This window comes from Notamacropus eugenii, chromosome 5 (assembly GCF_028372415.1).
Source record: "Notamacropus eugenii isolate mMacEug1 chromosome 5, mMacEug1.pri_v2, whole genome shotgun sequence".
In the NCBI taxonomy this organism is placed as follows: Eukaryota; Metazoa; Chordata; class Mammalia; order Diprotodontia; family Macropodidae; genus Notamacropus; species Notamacropus eugenii.
Window position 1 is genome coordinate 31,978,133 of NC_092876.1, and position 15,237 is coordinate 31,993,369.

Sequence of the window (15,237 nt, forward strand, 5' to 3'; positions counted from 1 at the left end):
AGGGAAAGACAATTCCTGAGTTTTCTAGAAAAGGTAGTTAGATAATCCCAGAGAAACAGTTCATGTGGAGTCCCAAAGATCTGAGTTCAAATTCCTTCTCAGACATTTATTCACTTAGTGGTGGTATGACTGTGGGCAACCCCTATTTAACCTCTGTTTACCTGTTTCCTCAACTGTAAAATGGGGGTAATAATAGCACCTATCTCCTGTGGTTGTCATGAGGATCAAATAAGATAACATTCATAAAGAAACTGGCACATAATGAAATGGTCAAAGGATATGAACAGGTAGTTTTCAGAGGAAGAAATTCAAGCTATTTATAATCATAGGAAAAAATGCTCTAAATCACTATTGATTAGAGAGATGCAAACCAAAACAATTCTGAGGTACCACATCACACCTATCAGATTGGGTAGCATGACAAAACAGGAAGATGATAAATGTTGGAGAAGATGTGAGAGAGTTGGAACACTAATTCATTGTTGGTGGAGCTGGGAGCTGATCCAACCATTCTGATGAGCAATTTGGAACTATGACCAAAGGGCTACAGAAATGCGCATATCCTTTGACCCAGCAATATTGCTTCTAGGACTGTATCTCAAAGAGATCATAAAAATGGGAAAGAGTCCCACATGTACAAAAATATTTATAGCAGCTCTCTTCGTGGTGGCCAAAAACTGGAAATCAAGGGGATGTCTGTCAGTTGGGGAATGGCTGAACAAGTTGTGGTATATAAATGTAATGGAATACTATTGTGCTATAAGAAATGATGAACAGGAAGACTTCAGAGAGGCCCGGAAGGACTTATATGAACTGATGCTGAGTGAAAGGAGCAGAACCAGGAGAACTTTGTACACAGCAACAACCACAGTGTGTGAGGAATTTTTTCTGGTAGACTTAGTCGTTCACAGCAATGAAAGGACCTAAAAAGTCCCCAATGGACTCTTGCAGCAAAACACCTTCCACATCCAGAGAAAAAACTATGAAACTGAATCAAAGAATGAAGCAGACCATTTTCTCTTGTGTTCTGCTTTGTTTTATTTTATGGTTTCTCCCATTCATTTTAATTCTTCTATGCAACATGACTAAGGTGAAAATGTATTTAATAAGAACGTATGTGTAGAACCTATATAAGACTGCATGCTGTCTTGGAGAGGGGGGAGAAGGAGGGGGGAAGGAGGAGGGTGGAATCCAAGTCATATGGAAGTGATTGTAGAAAACTGAGAACAAATAAAATCAATGAAAAAAAAAGAAACTGGCATATAGTAGGCATTTCAATCAACCAACATTTATTAAGTGCCTACTGTATCCCAGGCACTGTGCTCTTTCCTGACCACTTGGTCATGAGTGTTCTTGTCCTAAATTACTTTGAATTTACTTATCTGTCTTTCTTCCAGCTTCATGAGGACAGGGACAGTTTCATTTGTGTCTTTGCATTCCTCAGACCTAGAAAGGTACCTGGTATGCAGAAGGCTCTTAATACGTTAGTGAAATTGAATGGATGTCAAGGAACCAATGAATGAGAGAACAAATGAATACATAAGCAAATCAGAGGAAAAATGACAAATGCTCTTACAGACACAAGGACTGGCACACATTGAGAGCCCAGCCCTATGTGGGCTGGGCCATCTCCTTGCCACGGGCTCAGATCTGCACATATGACAGGGACAAATCTCCCTTGATCTCCACCGTGTTCACCCTGCTGAAGTCAGAGAATCGGTGCGCATAATCAAAGACGTGCTGGCCATTGGCAAAGATTTTGAAGCGGTCATTACCACAGCGGATGGACAGCTGGAGGGAGGCAGGAAACGGACAGTATAAGAGTCAAGGTGGGGGACAAACGAGGAAAACGGAAGCAGGAGGAAGTTCACTGATCCTCCCCACCCCAGACTCACATCAAAATACTGGCCCGGAATGAATGGATTGAAGGAGACGTTCCTCTCCTCTTTCCCCCACCTGCCACCTATGAAGCTGTTGCGGACCACAGCACCTTCAGGGAACCGGGGGTTAATGTGCAGGGCCACATCCTCAGAATGATCCACCTTGAAGTTGATTACGAAGCTGGGGGGAAAGAAAGGTGGAGCATCACTGAGGGTGGGTCCCTATCCCTGGGCCTGAGAGATTTGGATGCCAAAAGTGGAAGAATATGTGTGTAACTATCTGAATATCTGAACTCTTGGGGGAGGGGAAAAATAGCAAGGGGGGCTAGGGAGGATATATGATCCCTTAATGGGTCTGAGAATTGGATAGATGTTGTACTTATGACTCCCCAGGAGGAATTTCAGGGTTGGGACCCACATTTGGGTCCCTGGGGGTAGCAGTGATAACCTGAATTTGAGGGCCCCTGAGTGGGAACTTGGGGTGGGACTTGTGAGGGGAAAAAGGCTCGGGGAGTAGTGGTAGAGCGGAGGTTATCAGATGTCTTACACTCTGGGAAAGGAAGGGGCTAAGGAACTTCTGGGTCCCCAGGAGAAATTTCATTGGAAGGCTAGACAAGTGGGTTCCTAAGAATTTGGAGATCTGGACGAACAGGAGCTCAGAAAGGGTAGGCACTGATGGGTTATGCAGCTAGGTCCCTTACTTGCGGGCCTGTTGGGTCACCTGTCCTTTTATCACGATGGTTTTTCGGGGTGTAAGGCCACCCTGGATCCGCCCAAAGAATGGCACAGGCTGTTGATCAAAGGGTCATAGATAAGATCAAGAGCTGACCAGAACCTTAGAGGGCATTCAGCTCAATGCCCTCCTTTTATATGTAGACTGACTGTGTGTATGTGCTAGTTCCCCATCACACGCAGACAAGAAAAACAAATCCCATGTCACACCAATAGGAAGTAGGGGGTCTAGGATTTGAACCCAGGTCCTCTGGCTCCATTGCATCAGGCAGGGATAACAGATGGGATCACCTGCATTCCCACAGAAACAGATCTGCCTATCTTTCTTCCCCACCTCCCCCACCATGAACCTCCTCTAGATTCTAGTCACCAAGACCCTATTCTCAAAAGCCCTCATGACCTCCCTTTCCTTCCTAATTCTACCTCCCTGGGCCCCCACTCTCTCTTTCCCCATTAACCCAATCTCCTACTACACGAGCACCATACCGGATTGAAGACTGGTGGCCCTTCCATGGTCTGCAAAGGGAGAAAATGAGCAGGAGATTAGGGGACCCACAGGATTACAGAACTGAGCATTTGAAGGGCAGTTGGGTCTCAGAGAAGCAAAGTGATTTGTTCATGATCACACAGGTGGTTGGTGTCAGAGGTAGGGTTTGAACTTGGGTCTTCTCCAGGGTTCATATACTCTGCTGATTGATTCTACTACAACAGGAGTCAGAGATGACCACCCCTATATCCAGCTCTTCCTCCAGTCACATCCTACTCACCGGTAATTGCTGGTATCGATTCATGTAAGTAGCCCCTACGCCCTAGTGGAGGAGGGAGTAGAGAAAGGTAAGGAAAGAGACCTTCTGCTTCCCCACTTCCCCTATCCCATTTTGTATTTCCCTCCCTGATTAACTTCCTGATTCCATGCCCTGACCTCCTTCCCCTAGTGGGTACTTACTGGGTATGCTGGGGCTGGCATAGGCATCTGTGGGAACAGAATGGAAAGGCATAAAGTATCTAGAGGTGGGACAAAGAGGACCCCAAAGCTCTAGGTAAAAAGGGGATGGAGGCTTGGCACTCTTCAGCCTTTGCACAACCATGAGCTAAGAGCATGGAGTTCTACAAGGGGAAACCAAGCACTCTAAAGTTCCAAAGGAAAATTCTAGGGTGCCCAACAAATATCTGTATGGGAGAAAGGAAGCCCCACCTCCATGACCATCTTTATTAGGAGGGATAGACTTGATCTGATTTCTAATCTCAACCATCTCCTCAACTCTTTGCTGCCCCTGTGTCTGTGGAAACACACTCAAAATAAGAATCTGAGATGACAGAAGATCAGTGTTCAGAGCAGTAAGGAGGCATCTAAATCATTTCCTCCAACTTCCTCATTTACAGAGGAGACAAACCAAGGCAGGCCCAGTGATAGGTAGTCCAGGGCAGATCTGGGATTAGAAGTAATCCCCTGACTCTGAATTCAGCCCTTTTCACCAAACAGTATCAGCAGATGTTGTTCATCTTCTTGTCCAAAGGCGGGACAACACTGGGACAACTAGGTCATAATTTAATGAACTGGATTTGTAGACTGAAGGGCCTGCCTGGGCTTGAATTATAATTTATGAATTATTAATTACTTTATATTAATCATATGGGAGTTTATAAATTATATTCTTTTGCTTGGGCAAGCTGTTTCCCTCTCCTCTGTAAAACTGGGGAAGGCGGGAGGCTGTGGTGGGAGGTAGAAAGAGGAGCAGATGGTCAAAGATTTCTTCTGGTTCAAATGTCTTTGGTTCCAGGCAGGAAATCCTCATAGGGAGCACTTAGGAGTTTCCTCCTCCCATGCTGGTCTCCCCATCTGGATCACTGTCTCTCCCAAAGTGGCCCCAGAACTTCCTTAGCACACCAGGAGGACAGGATGGCATATAGTGTCCTCACCTCTGCCCCACCCAGTCTATCCCTGCCCTTGTTAGCCTATCCCCCTTCAGAGATACTCTACCTGGCCTGGGGCAGAACCACCTCCAAGAAAGTTGATGGATTGAAGTTCCAAGTCCCCATCCACTTGCAGATGGGTGACCATCTGTATAGGGATCCGATGTTTATACTCATAGAAGGGGCTGCCATTTACTACCACCTGAGGGGAAGGAAGAGAGAGGAGAGGGGGGGAATTAGGACTCTTGAATATCTGTATCATGACTCAACTCAAGGCCACATTACTCAAAAAGCATTCCCAGGAGAGTCTTCCCCTCACCTCCATCCTCCCCACCCCTGACTTTGGGAATGACCATTTCCCTCTCTCAGACCTCACATAACATGCATCAGAGGCAGCATAGTATCCAGGCAGACCTGAGTTCAAATTCTGTCTCTGACATCTACTAGCTGTCACCTCATCTCAAAGTGCCTCCCAAGAGACTGTCCAAGACTCAACGCTACAGAGAAGGTGCTGACTTGCATTGGTAAAGGGAGTTCCTTGCCCCGGTAAATTCTCAGGTTTGGATAATTATATGTGTATAGGAATTTTATATCAAATTCATTCATTCAAAAATAGGAAGACTTTCCTGATTCCTCTTGAGGTTAGGGCTTTCCTTCTGTTGATCACTTCCAATTTATCCAGTCTATATTTCCTTGGTCCACAGTGACTTGCATATCATCTCCCCCATGAACTCCTTGAGGGCAGAGACTATATTTTGCCTGTCTTTGTATCCCCAGGACTTAGCACAGTTCCTGGCACATAGTGGGCACTTAATAAATGCTTATTGACTGACTAAGAGTTTATGAAGCATCCACTGTGTGCAGAACTCTTTGCTCTAGGTAGGTTGGTGCTATCTGACTCTCCCAGATTCTATCTGAGGTTTTCTTGGCAGAGACACTGGAGTGGTTTGCCATTTCCTTCTTCAACTCATTTTTACAGATGAAGAAACGGAGGCAAGCAGGGATCAGTGACTTGCCCAGGGTCACACAGTTAGTAAGTATCTTAGGCTGCATATGAACTCAGGCTCTCCTGACTCCTGGGCTGGCTCTCTGGTGCCATCTAGCAGCCCTTGCTCCAGACAGGGCGGGGATGGGGGGTGGGGGGGTGGAGGAACGGGACCCTGTGCCGGGAGACCACATGTGGCCCTGTACGTCCAGTCTGGATTCAGTCAAAGGGCCGCGCTTGAGCACCTAAAGGGCCCCATGTGAAGTTTGGGTTCAAAGGGCCACACTTGAGGACCATATGTGGCCTCAGGTCACAGGGTTCCGTTCCCCTTGCAGGTTCCCCACCCCTGAGACAGGGTGAGAAACAGAAGGTACAAGCAGAGTGTGCAAGGTGTTATGGAAAATCAGGGATTAGGATCTGAGGCTGAGATAAAAAAAAACCAAAACATTTGACAGCTGAAGAAACTAAGACCTGGAAACGTGAATGGGTACATAGGTAGCCATGGAGCAATATTTGAACCCAGGCCTTTTCATTCCAAAGCCAGGGGCGCCTGGTAATAGTAAGTGCTTAATAAATGTTTTTTTCATTAATTCATTCATTGATTCATTCAGTCCTTCCATGCTGTGTCCTAGCTGGGAGGACATCCCCAACCCAGGAGATTTGGGAAGGTTACCCTGAAGAGAGAGCATTGAGTCCGGCCTTAAAAACCGGGCAGGAACTGGCTAGATAAAGAAGGGAAATTATCTGGGTGTGTCACAGAGTCGCTGGACCTCGGCCAATGAGGGGACCTCCCATCATCCGGTCCTCTAAGACAGCCCAGCCTAGCCAGTACTTTGAAGACCCGAAGTCCCAGGGACTGCTAACACGTTGAGAAAGCACTGTGCTTTTATGATTAGAAGCCTTGCTTTAGATGCAGGCTAAATCTGCGAAACTCCCCCTTCCTCAGCTTAGGTGCTTCATAAATGCTTGCTGACTGACTGCATCTTGAGGTTGACTTGGGGGTGGCCTCTACAAGAGAGCTGGGACCCCAAGGCTGCCGCCCTCGTGCCAGATGCTCTGAGAAGTTTCTCGTAAGACTAAAGAAGGTTCTGGGTCTAGGGAGTTCGAGGCTCCCAGCCTGTGGGTCCAGGAGGGAGCTGGGGAGTGTGGGAGGACACAGCCCTGCCATGCCTGCACCAATAAGCCGGGGCTCCCCCGCACCTTGTAGTGCTCGTTCGTGACCGTGAACACCAGTTCAAAGGCGCTCCCCTTATGGAAGGGCATGCTGTTCTTCCTCTCCTCGCTCCCCCAGCGGCCCCCCTGCTTCGAGTTGAGAACGACCTTGTCCCACCCATCAAACCGCGGATTGAAGTGGAATGCGATGTCGTCCCCAGACAAAGCAAAGTTGACATGGAACCTGGCAGGGAGAAGAGGGGATAAACAGAGGCTCAGACCCCACCAGCCCCCACTCCCGCAGCTGCTGAGCCTCCCGGCACCCACTGGCTCCCTTGACCTCTGGGAAGATCTCGGCCCTCCCCTCCTGCATCCTTCAGCCTCCTAATGTCAGGGTTCAGTTCTGTCCCTCACCAGGCCAGGGCCATCGGTTCAGAGCCTGCTGTAACCTTGGAGACATTGCCTAAGACAGGAGATGTCTAAGGTGAGACTGCATAAGGGAACCTGGCACACAGTAGGCACTTAATAAATGCTTGTTCCCTCCTTCCCATCTAACTCAGCCTTCCTATTTCACAGATTATGGAACTGAGTCTTCAAAGACATGGAGAGATTTCAAGGTCACACAAGTATTAAAGTGATAGGCCAAAGATTAGAACCCAGGTCCTCTGAATCCATAGCCAGCATTTTTTCCAGCCACCTCTGTCCAGGGACCCCTACCCCTCTCCCATCACCCTAATCCCTTTTTCCCTCCCCCCCACAGCCCTCACCTCTTCATGTGGTTACTGGCCACTCCTTGGATATAAATGGACATTCCTGGGCGTAGCCCGCCAGGGATCTCTCTATTATATGGGAGAGTCTGAGTGGGGAGAGGGGGGCAGAGGTTAGGGAGGCCCAGAATCGAGGTCTTACAAGTCCCCAGAAGAAGGGAGGGAGGGTTTGGCAGCTATAACTAGCCTGCCCTCACTTCACAAGGTCATCATTGGAATGAGAGATCAGATTTGGAAAAGATCAGGTCTGTGAATATGAGCACAAGAGCCAGGGCCAGTTGGTTGGTCACTCACCGGGTTAAAGTAGGGATGATAACCAGGAGCAGGCATGAAGGCCATGTTGGTGTGGATAAAGAAAGGGCACTGGCAGCAGAGGAAAGAGCCGGTGTCTGGAGTAGGTTAGGGAGTGTGCCAACGATGCCTTTTATACCCTGGGAAAGCAGGGAAGGGGTGTCCTGGGTGTGGCGGCATCAGATTGTGGGGGATGGACACCCCTTCCTTACCCTCCCATCCTACCCACTCCCTTGTTTGGATACATCACCCCCCCACACACACCCATCAGGAGGACTTCTGCCCCACAACCTCAACTCATTCCAGGGTGGGTCTGGAGGTTCCTTATACTTTCCCTGCCTCAGAAAAGAGGAAAGAACTGCATGAACTTTGAACACAGTCAAGTCTTATCTTGATGGTAATCTCCAGATCCTGTAACCTCTATTGGATAATTGGGCTTGATGTCCACCCAGAACAAACAGGTGTGTAGGACAGGAGGAAGTATCCAGCTGAGAGCCAGCCAAAGTGTCTTTGACCTCCACCATCTGGCTCCCTCCCAGCTCCTCCCTTGGCACACACCCAGGTCCAGCTAAGTACACTTGGAGTCGCTGTGTTCACAGAATGACTTTATTACAGCCCCACCACACAGGAATACTCCTCTGAAGGACAGTGGGGGGCCTCGAGGTGTGGAGGAGGTCACAGAAAGGCAGGGTATGCTGCTTCACTCCCCACTGCCTTGGGTGACCTTGGGCAAGTTGGGGAGGGGGTGTGTCTGACCCCAGAAGGCCGTACTAGTTTCTAAGAAAGGATGCTGTGAGCTACAAAGCCCTTTGCAATAGGGTGAGGGGGGCTGGGATGGTCTCTAGGATCATGGGGGGTGGGGGGCAAAGAGGAGCGGGGCAAAGCATTCAGAGCTTGGAGAAGGTGACGCTCTTCAGGTCCTTCTTCTCCAAGGCGGCCTGGACCGACTTGACTATGTCTTCGGTCTGCAGCATGCTCATATTCCAGCTAGCCTGGAGACAGGAGGGAGAAGGGGAGAAACCACTCAAGAGGCAGTTCTGTTGGGTCTTGGCAGAGACACTGGAGGGGTTTGCCATTTCCTTCACCTACTCGTATTATAGATGAGGAAACTGAGGAAAACAGGGCTAAGTGACTTGCCCAGGGTCACACAGCTAGGAAGTGTCAGAGGCCAGATTTGAACTCAGGAAGATGAATCTTCCAGGCCCTGGCCCGGTGCTCTGTGCGCTACGGCGCCCTCTAGCTGCGCCTCCTGCAGAAGCAAGGAGGGCAGATCTGAATGGGTGGGACGGGGCAGAGAGAGGAACCAATCAATGTTTATTAAGTGAGTTTAGAAAAAGGAATAGGGGTAGAGAGCGGAGATCCGGTCAGGAAGAGTGGGGGGCAGGGGGTGGCGGACTTAAACCCAACGGGGCTCCCATTCTTCCTCCTGTGACCTCTGTCCACCCCTCCTGTCCTCCTGGCTGTCTGCCCCCCATGCCGGGCCTGTGGGAAGGCCTCAGAGAGGATGCAGAGAGGATGTGGAACCACCAGAGGGGACAGCCTAGGTCTCCTGGGGGTTTAAAAGCCAGAGAATTTCCTGTTGCTTCCTGGAGTCAGTGAACTGGAGGTGGCTAAGGAGATCTCCTTTCGATTGCAGAGCAGGGAGCCCCAGCTCCAATCCCACCCTCTCTGGGAAGCCTTCCCCACCCCCCTGCCTTGTTTATCTCCCATTATGCATGGCTGTTAGACTAGGAGCTTCCTGAGGGCAGGGCTTGGCACATAGTAAGAGCTTGACAAACATGGGCTGACTGCCTGCTCTGGGAAGAGCCACAGCAATTGGGGAGGTCTAGAAGAAAAATGGGCCAACCATGCTGGGGGTGCCTGGCTGAAAGGCCTGGGGGAATGGGGGCTCACCATGAAGTTGAGACTTTCTGGCACAGAGTGGTCCCGGGAGTAGACCAGGTTGACTTTGGTGCCATGCACAGCGATGGGGCTCTTGCTGGAGATTTCTTCAGCCAGAGCAAAGGCTGCAGCCAGGAGGGACTCACGGTCCTGAAACACTCGACTAAGGGTGGGTGGAGAGGACCCAAGTCAGCAAAATCTAAGGGCCCGCAGGGGTTTAGGGGAGCATGCAGTGAGGACTCGCCTCTCCTCAGGAAGGGCCAGGATCCCAAGGCCTTGGCTGGGAAGAGAGGACAGCACCTGGATGGAAGGGTCCAGAGGTCCAGTGTCCAGGTTCTGAATGGGCCTGGGGGGATCCCCTGGGAGGGGACACAGAGGCTGAGTCTGGAGCCCACAGCAAATGCCCAGCAGCCTTGGATTTCAGACTAGGGCTCTAGGGCCAGGACCCAGACTTACTGAGGTCATGGCTGGGAGCTAGGCACTCTCAGTCTCCTCCCTCCTCAAGTGGGCAGTGAGGAGGCGAGGTCCAGGGGGCTTACCTGACCAGCCCACTGCTCAGAGCTTCATCGGCCATCATCTTTCGGGCAGTGAAGACCAACTCACTCACCAGGCTGGGGAAGGGGACACTGAGCTTAGTGAGAATCTGACCCCGAGCCCACCCCTTCCTTTTCCCTCTTCCCCAAAGCCCTGCCTTCTGCCCTCCACACCTTCGGCTCCCTATGATCCGGGGCAGACGCTGTAGTGCCCCCACATCTGCAGCCAGACCGATGTCCACCTCCTGTGTGTCAGAGTAGGGAAAAGGTCTGAATCTTTCACAGTCATCTACCCAGGGTGTTCCCCTGGCCTGAGCCTCTACTCACCTTCACCTGAAACCAGGCATCCTGGGAACAGTATCTGATATCACAGGCAGTGATGAGATTCACTCCTGGAAGGCACAGGCAAAGTGGCTCAAGAAATTACCAGGACATCAAAAAAATTACTTTGGGGATGGCATGATGTGGGGTGAAAAGAGCCCTAGTGGCAACTTGGGTGGCCTTCACCAAATCCCTCCCCCTTCTGTCAAGTGACTGGAGCCAGAGGGGGCTCAGGGTCCTGGGCCAGGGCTGAGGAGGTCCCCCACAGACTCACCTCCCCCAATGCAACCACCATGAATAGCAGCGATGACAGGCTTGGGACACTGAAAGGGATGGAGGGGGTCAGGGATGGGCCAAGGGAACTACCGTCACCCTCACCCAATCACCACCAGAGGGCAGGGCTGGGCCTGCCCCTTCTTTCAGGTCAAGGGGGAACTGAGGCAGAGGGTAATCCCACCTTCTCAAGGACATTGAAGGTCTCCTGGTGTCTGGCGATAGCTTGGCGTAAATTCCAACTGACCCGAGCTGTGTCCTGCCCTGGTGGCTGGATCAGTTCACTTACATAGATAAGATCAATACCTGGAGGGAGGGTGAAGGACAACCTGGAATTCATCTCCCCAAGTCCGCCTCTCCACCCTCCATGACTTCTTGGACTCAGGAGATCTTGGTTCAAGTTCAATCTCTGACACTGGCTGCATGACCTCTGTACCTCAGTTTGCCCATCTGTAGCATGAGGATAATAGTTTCACTCACACGTACCCTGGTAGGATTGTGAGGAAGGCACTTGAAAAGTTTAACCAGATGACTGTGAGCTATCATAAATCACTCACTGGCATCTTCTGAGGTCCCTTCCAGCCCTGACTATCACATTATGACCCGAAACTGGGAAGAATGGGTCCCTCATCCTGCCAGAGTATGCCCTGCAATCCAGGCACAGGCTTGAGTGCAGAACCTGGGAGTCAGAGGCCCTGGGTTCAAATCCTGGGGTTGCTACCTGTGATCATGGGTGATTCACACCCCTCATCTAGGCCTGTTTCCCCATAGGTAAAATGAGTGGGGAGACTCCCGGGCTGGGGAGGGCTTCCCTTGGAGAAGCTGAGGGACTTGGAGGAGGCCTTTCTGAGCTTTGGGAGGAAGAGGAGGGGAGGACATTACTCCAGACCAGAAGCCTCTGCTCTGGGGCTTCTGGCACCAGAGGGAGGGCTCAGGAGATACCTGAGGAGAACATCTTTCCAGCCCCTGAAAACACCACAGCCCTGCAGCCAGGGTCCTGAGCAATCTTGTTGAAACATTCCACCATCTCCCTGTGAAAAGAGGGCCAGGTCAGGGCTGCAATCACTGTAGGTCAGCCAATGTTAGTTTGTGCCTCAATGTCCTTTCTATCAATTCTTATTCTTTTCTCTCCCTCACAGGTCCCCCTGTGCACTTAGCACAGCACCTAGCACACAGTAGGTGCTTTTAAAATGCCTGAGCAATCCTTTCCCCATGGTCACCCTACCTGGTGACTACTTCCTGAACAAGGTGACCTCTGGACCTGCCCTTGCCCCATAGATTCTCAGCGGTCTCCTTGCTGGCTGCCCCCAGTGCAGCTCAATCAGATATCTCCTGCTCTTGTGAGCATCACTTCCTCTGCTTGCGCTAGCCCACCTTCCTTTGCTTGGGCTAGCCCACCTTCCCAAACCCACTGCCCTGTGATCTCCCCTCCTTCTAGTGGCTGGCCCAATTTTTACCCATCCTTTAAAGCCTCCTTCCTGCCCCCCACCCCATGGCACACTTACTGCCCAAGTGAAGACACCTTGTCTTCTATACCACCACCAGGTGGCCTAATGCACAAGGAGCTGGCGTTAGAGCCAGAATGCCTTGGGTTCAGGTCCTGACTCTCAGTTAACACTCTAAGAGGCAGAGAGCTGGTCCACTGGAAGGGTTTTCTGTATTAATCTGCCTCCCCCAGCCCAACACAATGCTAGGCACAAGAAATTACTACACGTTGCTGACTGAAGGAAAGCCCTGGAGGGCCTCAGACACTACAGATTCAGGTGGCTACTGGCCTCCCCCTGCCAGAAAGCCCTCCCGGCTTCCCCTGTCCAGACCTCCAGAATGCTTTGTTCATTGCATTCCTCTTTTCTGGCCGGTTTATCTCCACGTGCAGGATATGGTTACCAACTTGGGTCACTTTGAGGGATTCATAGTCATGTTCCTTTGCCTGAGTCGCTGCGAGCTCGGTAGAGGAGCTCATGGGACGAGAGCTGAGGTGGGGGGCATGGCTGGCCACCAGTCCTGAGTTTGGGGGAGCAGAGAGACTTATTACCCTAAATTTCAGGAAAACAGGTGGGGCTGGAGCAAGAAAATGGGAGAATACTGGAGGAAGGGGAAGGGGGCTCCAAGGAAACTAGGAGAGGGGAGAGGGGAACACTAGAAGGGGGAGAGGGGGCTCCAGGGATACTAGGAGAGGGGAGGGGGCAGGACTAGAGGGAGGGGGAGGGGGCTCCAGGGACACTAGGAGAGGGGAGAGGGCAGGACTGGAGGGAGGGGGAGGGGGCTCCAGGGACGCTAGGAGAGGGGAGGGGGAGCACTACAAGGAGGGGGAGGGGGCTCCAGGGACACTAGGAGAGGGGAGAGGGGAGCACTACAAGGAGGGGGAGGGGCTCCAGGGAGATTGGAGAGGGGAAGGAGGAGGACTGGAGGGAGGGGGAGGGGGCTCCAGGGACGCTAGGAGAGGGGAGGGGGAGCACTACAAGGAGGGGGAGGGGGCTCCAGGGACGCTAGGAGAGGGGAGGGGGAGCACTACAAGGAGGGGGAGGGGGCTCCAGGGACGCTAGGAGAGGGGAGGGGGAGCACTACAAGGAGGGGGAGGGGGCTCCAGGGACGCTAGGAGAGGGGAGGGGGAGCACTACAAGGAGGGGGAGGGGGCTCCAGGGACGCTAGGAGAGGGGAGGGGGAGCACTACAAGGAGGGGGAGGGGGCTCCAGGGACACTAGGAGAGGGGAGGGGGAGCACTACAAGGAGGGGGAGGGGGCTCCAGGGACACTAGGAGAGGGGAGGGGGAGCACTACAAGGAGGGGGAGGGGGCTCCAGGGAGATTGGAGAGGGGAAGGAGGAGGACTGGAGGGAGGGGGAGGGGGCTCCAGGGACGCTAGGAGAGGGGAGGGGGAGCACTACAAGGAGGGGGAGGGGGCTCCAGGGACGCGGGGAGAGGGGAGGGGGAGCACTACAAGGAGGGGGAGGGGGCTCCAGGGACACTAGGAGAGGGGAGGGGGAGCACTACAAGGAGGGGGAGGGGGCTCCAGGGACGCGGGGAGAGGGGAGAGGGGAGCACTACAAGGAGGGGGAGGGGGCTCCAGGGACGCTAGGAGAGGGGAGGGGGAGCACTACAAGGAGGGGGAGGGGGCTCCAGGGACGCTAGGAGAGGGGAGAGGGGAAGACTGCAGGGAGGGGGAGGGGGCTCCAGGGAGGCCAGGAGAGGGGAGGGGGAGCACTACAAGGAGGGGGAGGGGGCTCCAGGGACGCTAGGAGAGGGGAGGGGGAGCACTACAAGGAGGGGGAGGGGGCTCCAGGGACGCTAGGAGAGGGGAGGGGGAGCACTACAAGGAGGGGGAGGGGGCTCCAGGGACGCTAGGAGAGGGGAGGGGGAGCACTACAAGGAGGGGGAGGGGGCTCCAGGGACGCTAGGAGAGGGGAGGGGGAGCACTACAAGGAGGGGGAGGGGGCTCCAGGGACACTAGGAGAGGGGAGGGGGAGCACTACAAGGAGGGGGAGGGGGCTCCAGGGACGCGGGGAGAGGGGAGGGGGAGCACTACAAGGAGGGGGAGGGGGCTCCAGGGACGCTAGGAGAGGGGAGAGGGGAAGACTGCAGGGAGGGGGAGGGGGCTCCAGGGAGGCCAGGAGAGAGGAGGGGGAGCACTACAAGGAGGGGGAGGGGGCTCCAGGGAGGCCAGGAGAGGGGAGGGGAGGACTGGAAGCAGGGGGAGGGGCGAGTTGGCGGCTCCAGTGCCTGGGGAAGGACTCTCATATGGGTGAGAGGTCACGCCTGGGGAACTGAGGGGGAAGGTCTGGAACACAAAGTAGGTGAAAGGTCGGAGCTGGCCCGCCTGGGGGGACGTGAGCTGGTGCGGGGAGGGCTCGGACCCGGGCCCCACTCCCGCCTGCCGGCCGCCCCGAGCCCCCGGGCCGTGGGACTCACGCCGCAGCAGGAGGCTCCGGAGCCCGCGGGAAGCTGAGGTCGCAGCCGACATCAAGACTGCAGCACGCGCACTGAGATGGAAGCTGACGCCGGATCGGAAGAGAGCGACGCCCCACGGCCAATTTTTCAGCCCCGCCCATCTTGGGTGGGGGCGGAGCGCAGCGGCCATGTTGAGGAAGGGCAGGGAGCCATCTTGTTTCCCCGGCCGTCAGCACGCCCCGAAGGCGTTTCGCCGACGTAGCCAATGAGGGCAGGCGGAGAGAGGGCGGGGTCACGGGGCGGGCCTTCCTCTGGCCCCGCCCCCGGGCCGCCGCTGGGCGGAGGGCTGGAGAGGGCGCCCCTTCCCCCTCCCAGCGTCGGGAATGTAAGAGCAGAAGAGAGGCCCGGGGGGGGGCCGCTGCGCCAGTGGGCGGGGCCTGGCGCCCCCACCTCCACCAAGTGACCGATCCGAGGGGGACGGGGCGGGGGAGAGAAACAAAGGCAGGAGGGAGGGGAGGGCGGAGCGGCGCCTGCCCCGGCGGGGGGCCCCTGCACGGCCGCCCCTCCGCCCATCTCTCGCCGTTCCCTCCCTTTCCGGCCCCCTCCCCGGGCCTGGCTGCGC

At 53.8% G+C, this 15,237-nt stretch overlaps 2 protein-coding genes across 4 annotated transcripts; both read right to left on the minus strand.

The window, feature by feature from the left end:
• Window positions 1-1,013: 1,013 nt before the first annotated feature.
• LGALS4 (galectin 4) lies at window positions 1,014-8,170 on the minus strand. Of its 3 annotated transcripts, XM_072608331.1 has the most exons (12): window positions 7,986-8,170; window positions 7,725-7,861; window positions 7,431-7,519; window positions 7,078-7,126; window positions 6,712-6,907; window positions 4,594-4,728; window positions 3,559-3,585; window positions 3,380-3,421; window positions 3,099-3,128; window positions 2,582-2,670; window positions 1,896-2,061; window positions 1,014-1,791 (listed from the first exon to the last, which is right to left on the minus strand). In XM_072608331.1, exons 4-12 carry the CDS (start codon window positions 7,089-7,091, stop codon window positions 1,645-1,647), a joined length of 846 nt encoding a protein of 281 aa, XP_072464432.1. In that variant the 5' UTR covers window positions 7,092-7,126; window positions 7,431-7,519; window positions 7,725-7,861; window positions 7,986-8,170; the 3' UTR covers window positions 1,014-1,644. The 3 variants fall into 3 exon arrangements, with proteins under 3 accessions (XP_072464432.1, XP_072464430.1, XP_072464431.1); XM_072608329.1 differs by lacking the exon at window positions 7,078-7,126; XM_072608330.1 differs by lacking the exon at window positions 7,986-8,170 and having other exon boundaries at window positions 7,725-7,916.
• Window positions 8,171-8,313: 143 nt separating this feature from the next.
• Window positions 8,314-14,877, minus strand: ECH1 (enoyl-CoA hydratase 1). Its single transcript, XM_072608328.1, has 10 exons — window positions 14,637-14,877; window positions 12,547-12,733; window positions 11,672-11,760; window positions 10,914-11,035; window positions 10,731-10,779; window positions 10,463-10,527; window positions 10,310-10,380; window positions 10,142-10,213; window positions 9,615-9,765; window positions 8,314-8,713 (listed from the first exon to the last, which is right to left on the minus strand). Exons 1-10 carry the CDS (start codon window positions 14,803-14,805, stop codon window positions 8,609-8,611), a joined length of 1,080 nt encoding a protein of 359 aa, XP_072464429.1. The 5' UTR covers window positions 14,806-14,877; the 3' UTR covers window positions 8,314-8,608.
• Between the last annotated feature and the right edge of the window lie 360 nt (window positions 14,878-15,237).